At 36.9% G+C, this 7,166-nt stretch overlaps 1 protein-coding gene across 3 annotated transcripts; it reads right to left on the reverse strand.

The window, feature by feature from the left end:
- Positions 1-233: 233 nt before the first annotated feature.
- On the reverse strand, positions 234-3,249 carry LOC107495814 (uncharacterized). Of its 3 annotated transcripts, XR_008010482.1 has the most exons (3): positions 1,943-3,249; positions 832-930; positions 234-741 (listed from the first exon to the last, which is right to left on the reverse strand). XR_008010482.1 is itself a non-coding variant. In XM_052262789.1 (2 exons), the coding sequence occupies exons 1-2, from the start codon at positions 2,387-2,389 to the stop codon at positions 1,194-1,196; spliced, it is 654 nt and encodes a 217-aa protein (XP_052118749.1). In that variant the 5' UTR covers positions 2,390-3,249; the 3' UTR covers positions 794-1,193. The 3 variants fall into 3 exon arrangements, 2 of the variants coding, with proteins under 2 accessions (XP_052118749.1, XP_052118750.1); XM_052262789.1 differs by lacking the exon at positions 234-741 and having other exon boundaries at positions 794-1,400; XM_052262790.1 differs by lacking the exon at positions 234-741 and having other exon boundaries at positions 798-930.
- Between the last annotated feature and the right edge of the window lie 3,917 nt (positions 3,250-7,166).

Genomic DNA, 7,166 nt, shown 5'->3' on the forward strand with positions numbered 1-7,166 from the left:
TGACGCTCCATTTAAAGGGAGGGAGTGCGCGTGGATTAAACCTGAGTTGGGCCAACTTATAAGGATTGTATGCGTTATTTGCTTGTATGTGTAGCGAGGCCCAAAAAAATATGATCCAATCCTAAGTGTATGCATGTAAAAAAAGATTTCTCAATATGCTGTCTCAAGAAGTTCCCTGCACATTTGTTACTTCTTGATCCATTTTGTTAATAACTTCGTTTCTTTCTTGATGATCCATGTTCATCCTTTGTTTATAACAGCTCACTATTTTCTTATCTAACTCATAATATTCTTTCATTTTATTCAATCACTTCAAATCAAGGTCGATAAAATACACCTAAACAAGGATCAAATCACTTATAATATGTTATAATATGCATTTTATTCATTCTATGTCGAGAAGTAATGTTATAATATGCATGGATGGCTCCTTCTATGTCGAAATTGTCGAGCTTCTGAACCTCAAGGAGCAGATCAAGGACTCTTGATTTGTGTATGGTCTCAGCAACGGGCGTAAACAAGTTCTCCGTACAATGACCTTGATCGGCTTCAATGACAGACTTCAGCCTTTCCTCAAATGCTTGAGCCAAATGCGAATCTGTTTTCCTTGTGCCACCTCCCAGTCCTCCGAGTATGAAAATTGTTCTGAGGAGTAATAAAGAGATCCTTGGTAGCCTTATGAATCCTCTCTTTAGATCCGGAGAATAGATCAAGTGGATTGTATTGACTTAGCTCTGATATCTGCAAGCATATTTTTAACTTAAAACCAAAAAAAGGAAATAGCATTGAGTCCTAAATCACCATGAAAAGTTAAACTTTTGTGTGCTATACCGCGCCTTGATGCAACTTCAGAGCTTGATGCATTTCAAATCAAGTTACTCTCGTTTTGATAGCATTTCCTTCAGATTGAGGAAGAAATCCCCATTTGTGCTGCATTTTTTAAAAAAGTAGTTTAAATTGTTACAAGCAGGGTAAAACAAGGGGCGAAAAATGAAAAAGCAGCTAGATTAGTGGGAAAAGATTGAACCGAAGAATAATAATATATGAACATAGTGGAAATCATGCCTTTATCTCAACAGAAATGGAGGGCTATCTGAAATGAAAACAAGGAACAGAATTTCAAATTGGTGATAAGCCTATGTACAAATATCTTCTCAGCAAGATAATGTTATATTGTTCTAAATTCTAATACTTCATTTTTTTTTTATTTTCAACAAATTAACCGAAATAGGGGAGAAAAAAAATCCAGTATCATGAGGGAACACAGAATGATCAGACATAAGAAGACCAAAATCACATTGTTTATCAATCTGGGCAGCATCGACTCGCCACATAGGACGTTGGCTAATAACAATCTTCTCAATTGATTCAAGGAATTTCCTAGACACCAAAACATGCACCTAACAAAATATCCAAGCACCGTATTAAGTATCCCTAATCATTAACTTTCTCATGCCATAATTAACCAGAGTATCATAGAAACTCTTATTACTAGCAAAACCCATTTTTTTCAACAGTAAAATTAGTCAGAATGTAGTACTGAAAGAAACAAAAACTAAACAATGAAACAAACAATGCTGGAGCACCTTTTACATTTACATATACATACCCCAGCATGCTCAACATATAGCTGGCCGATGATATCCTTTTCTGAAGAGGAAACAAGTTCATTCACATCTTTTCAAAGCAGTTGTTCATTCTAAATGAAACAATATTATTTGCTTGTTTAAAATTATTAGGCATTGATGGAAATTGGAAACACTGAATAAGTTCAATTTACCGATATGCAACAATAACCCGCAATAACTACAAGATCAAAGTTCTAGCATAAACCAACAAAGTAAAAAAGTTAATTCCTAAAGCTTTTTTCCAATGCCGAATTTGGTGCCTCTAAGGTTGCATTGGCCACAAGATTCCCATCCTTAATCTTGAAAGGGCTAACCTCAGAGAGAAGGTCCAAGCATGGTGGTGCTTCACATAACCCTTGAAGCATGGAGTAAGCCTTACAATACCCTAAAAGAAATTGTTCAGTGACATCACTTAGATCATAAGCTAAAAGCTCATATGTCAACGAATTATAAGCTGAGAAAGCCTGCATCATCTCAATCAAACAATTTAACAAATCAAGATGGACATCAATCATTTGTAATAAGAAAAGATCAACTGAAAAGGTAGATGATTCATCAGATTGGGGACGAGGAAACTTTGATTTCAAGTCGCGAAACTGATTGTTTATCATATTGATCGCAGGAGAGAGCAATGTGAGTGCAGAGGGCTCCCAGGTTGAAGAGAACAGAGGCCTTCTCCAAATGGATGTTATGCTGAGAAGAGTACTGTTGAGGGATGATGGCATTGTACCAAACAAAGATAGGTGGGTTGGGTGAGGCATTCACAGGGAAGACAGGCTCAATAATCATGCAAAGGCATTTGAAATAACGGATGAGGCAGTCACGGCGAAGGGGTAGCGAAAGGTCATTGAGCAATTTGTGTAGCATTTCGAGAAGGCCTACTCTCTTTGCCACGCTGTCAGAGTATTTGAGGACAAAGTAACTGCGAAGGGACTCATAGAGATTCAAGGGATCAGTCTTCTTCAAAGGATGGAATATAATAATATCCCAAATCTCTTCTCAGATTGGAATAAATAACAAAGTGAGTCATTTCTTCTCTGGTCAGAAAATGTCTCCGTTCAATTCTCTCCGTTCTATCTTGTTTTTCTTCGCCTCTTCAATCATAAGCTTCATCATCACTGCAATGTGCAATTCTGGCGATCTATCCAGCGATTCCGAAGATCCAAATCGCAAAGGTGATCCTGATGATGAAGCAGATCGTGATAGACTGATGGCCACAGCGATCCCTAGGTAGAAATGTCCGTCAACAATCGCAATTACCGTGCTGATCAATACGTCGTGCCTCGTTTTTTGCTGGACGACTGTTGGCACAGTTAGAGCTGCCATCTCACGGTCCCAACAGTTGTCCAGCAAAAAACGACACACGTCGTATTGTGGTAATCGCCTTCAGCGCGGTAATCCCGATTGCTGACGGACATTTCTTCCCAAGGATCCCTGTGGCGAGGGAGCTTCCAATCACGGCGACACAGCTTCCTACGACGGCGACGGATCTTCCTACGGTGGCGGTGGAGGCTGCGTGGTTGTGGTGGCTGCACCGCTGCGGGACTACGTGGCTGTGGGGGTTGCAGGGAGCTGCGGGGGCTGCTTGGCTGCAGTGGCGGCAGAGACTGAGGTGGCTGGGAGCTAGCCAGTTCGACCGATTTTTTAGTTTTTTTTAGACGGTTTTCAAATTTAACCGGATCAGCTTTCTGATTGGTTTCTAATTTATCGGGTTAAATCGGTCGGACAGGTTCGTTTTTAGAACAATACTCAATACTCTTATTTATATTTCTAAGAAATTTTAATGTACAGCCCAATATTAGTTGTGTCGTAACACAAAACTAATATTATACTTTAATATCAATCATCATCGATGAGATTGAACATAAACCTTACATAAAAATTAAAACTATAACTTAATTGATTAACAACGGGATCAATTTTATCAATAATTTCATTAGAAAATTGATTAACAATCAGGAAGAACAACAAATAAATAGCATAATTTCAACTATAACAGTAGCAACATTGGCACTTGATTAACAATAACACATCAATCAACAATAAAAATTAAAAAAGTAGCCGAAGAAAAAAAAGCAATGGTAGGAAAGTGGAGCACACCGGCGGAGAGGAGGAGGCGACGACGGAGCAGTGGGTCGGAAAGGAGGAGGAAGCGAAGCAGAGAGGCGAAGAGAAGGCGGCAGTGGAGCAGAAAAGAGAGGCGACGCAGCAGAAGAGAAAGGAGGTCGAGGCAGAGAAGAGGCAGAAGCAAAGAGAGGACGCTGCAGCATATCAGAATCAATATTTAAGATTATCCACAATCCTAAATCACAGTAATGACTAATGATAACAACAATTGAAGAAGCAACATGAAAAATCATAGATTAACTAACCAATTAAAAGTTAAAATAACAATTACAGTTTTGAAAAAAAAATTCTAAAGAGAGCAAGTTTTGTAGTATCGATGTAGAAAATCTAACTCGACCGGGCTTAGTCAAGGGGAAAGATGAATGTACTTACCTGCTCAATCAATTAAGAAACGGACTAGATCCTTTGAGAGAGAGCATATAGCAGGATAAGGAGCACGACGGGGGGCTGACGCGGTGGAATAGAGACGGCGCAGCGGGACAGTGGTTGCGGGATGGAAGAATGAGGTGAGACTAGTTGCAGCACCGACGATGACTTCAAAGTTTGAACAGCGGCGGAGACGACAGGCTTCGAGCAAGGTGGTGGCTTCGACGGCGGTAGTGGCAGGGCGGTAGCTGGACGGAGCAGGTGTGGGAGTGAGGGAGGAGCTCTAGTTGGAGAGGGAGGAGGAGTGTCGCGTGAGTGAGAGAGTGGCAGGATGCTTCGTTTGGACTTTGATGAAGAGGTTCGTGTTCGTAGAGTTATGGTTTTTCACCGTGAACAAAACGACGTCGTTTGATGAAAATTTTTGAAAACTAATCGGGTTTCGGTTCGGTTTGACCGACCAGTTCAACGGTTCAATAATATTTTTGAATTTAACGGTTGTGAGTTGTGACTTCTAACCGAACCGTCTTGTTCACTATTTTACGGTCCGACCAATCGATTTGAACCGATTTTCAAAACTTTGTTATAAGTAGATTAAAATATATGGTTCAATTAATATATTAGTACAAGGGTTATAATTTGCACCAATAGCACCTAATAATTATTGAGTGATGAAATATAGATTTAGACTGTTGTGCGTCTTCTACTTCGTCTTTTTGGTTTATCTTCTTTTTTTATAGGCATCATGAGTAATTATATACAATAGTGTTTTATGTATAAAGTGTAATACTAAATTGTATCCTATCTTCTTTTAGTAAAAGTTTTGTTATATCTTGAAATAGAGAAAAATATAAATTATTTTGAACTAATATATCTGTCATTATTGTAGGATATTGTAAAATTCAAACAAAATTATAATTATTCGATAGTTATTTCATTTAGTGTAATATATTAATTTTTTAATCGAATATTACTTTAGATTTGTGTTGGACTTGAACATTTTAACATAAGACATTTTAAAACTTTATGTTGTCTGTTATGTCTCCCTCACCTCTCAACTCAACAGACCACCAGTCTCACTCACTTCATTTCTAACTTCTGACTTCACACAAAACCATTTACTCTTGTTTCAATTTTTTTAATCTATTATAAATTTATATTAAAATAATTTGTGTCAACCTTTATCTGCATAATATTAATTTACAAAAATATTATTTATGCATTAAATTAAATGTATCACTAAAATTATCACTAATATATTTATGTATAAATACATGTGTATTTTAATTTATTTTTAATATGTATTTATATGTTAACATATATTTTATATTAATGAATGACTTTGATGGTTAATTTTAATATACACATAACATAGTCGATTAATTTATCATATGTAATTAGAGGATGAAAATACACCGAGCTGTTATATGAGATTTTAGGTGTATCTAATTTATACTAAGTCTACTAGACTGGCCTATTTAATGGATATATATTGCTCCGTACCCTAAATTTGGAACTGACGTTATACCTCGGAACCACCTGGTCAAAGACGATTGAACTACTGAAGCAAAAGATCCTCGATACACTTCGGTACTGATCCCAAGAATCTCAGAACCACAACAGATGCATTTTCAAAGATAAATAAGCAAACGTGTAAGAACTCGATTTTCGAAAAACATACTTTTCTAACTATTTTTTTTTTAAATTATTCCACGAAATTTCGAACCACGGCCCAATTAGAAATAGTGAGGCTGGCCCAATGGTGAAAAAAATAAAGAAAAAAATTAAATAGAAAAAGGTCATTAATAAGGTCAAAATTGACTTTATGAAGGTAATTAATCTCTCTAAGTCAAGTTTGACTAGTAAATAATAAATATTAGCTTACCATTAATTTATTTTCCTCACCAAAGACTTTTTGAGCCGGAAATTCACTTTTAGTGACGGTTTTGCGTGCGTCAAGAAAAACTCTAGTAACCGAAAACCTCATAATTAGTGGTCAAAATAATTTCTACCCAACTAAATGTGTCTTAAGATTTATATTAGCCATCTATTCATGATATATTTCTTTAAGAATAAATCTTAGCTATTAATTATTTTACCACATGATAAAATTTACTCTGAACTGAATTTCTGACTAGTATTCCGCAAACGACTCATAGAGACCTTAAATCTTCTTACTTGCCACCCATGTAACTTGTCTCTCATTCTCAGTCTCTAGGCCGAGACTATCTCAGCCTTTCACCCCTCTCTGCTGTGTTTCTTAACCTCGGGTAAATAACTATGGTTAATTGCGGATAAGCTCGACATGAAAGCAATGACCAAACTTTCTCGTTTTCACGCCCCTTATTCATTGAAACCCAGCCCTTGACCACAAAAATTTCGGCCACTTTTACCACCATAAATTCAGCAAGACTTTGATTTTTTATTTAAGGAAGCATTGGCCACAAAATTCACAAAATACTTCACACATTTTTACACTCTTTTGACCGAATTCTTGAGAGAGAAACAGAGAAATTCTTGCATTTTTTCTCTATACCTCAGCCCCTATTTCAACTCTTCTTCCATTATTCTTCATGCGTTCTTCAAGGACTCAAACAATACAAGCACAAACTATTGCCCATTTTCGCTAATTCTTGCGTTTATACCAAAATTTCGGCTAGGTAAACTCTTGTTCTTTCTCTTTTATTTTTCTATTTTTAAAACAATAGATATGATGAATGTCTACTCTCCTTCATGTATAGAGAACTCCTCTTGAAGTACCCATGGATCACGCCTAAGGAGTTAGAGAGATTTGAGCTCAAAGCAGTTGAATTTCGACGTTTTTGCGACACTTTAGGCCAAAAATAAAACTTGTAACACCCTACCACCCAAAGTCTTATGCTTAAGTCATAAAACTGAGGTGGCAAGGTATTACGACCTCTAAAAGTAAAATTATACATAATAATAGTTGAACGGGATTATATAACAAGGAGCCTTTGAAGGGGAGTCTAAAATAAAGGCCGTAGCACTCACGTAAACAGAAAACTTGCATACGAAGAAAACTAAGAT

Source organism: Arachis duranensis, chromosome 6, assembly GCF_000817695.3.
Source record: "Arachis duranensis cultivar V14167 chromosome 6, aradu.V14167.gnm2.J7QH, whole genome shotgun sequence".
In the NCBI taxonomy this organism is placed as follows: Eukaryota; Viridiplantae; Streptophyta; class Magnoliopsida; order Fabales; family Fabaceae; genus Arachis; species Arachis duranensis.

Coding starts and splice junctions, on each gene's coding strand:
- LOC107495814 (XM_052262789.1), bottom strand. CDS start 2,389: ATGCCTCACCCAACCCACCTATCTTTGTTTGGTACAATGCCATCATCC. Junction 1,401..1,942: donor GCTTGGACCTTCTCTCTGAG/GTTAGCCCTTTC, acceptor ATATTTTGTTAG/GTGCATGTTTTGGTGTCTAG.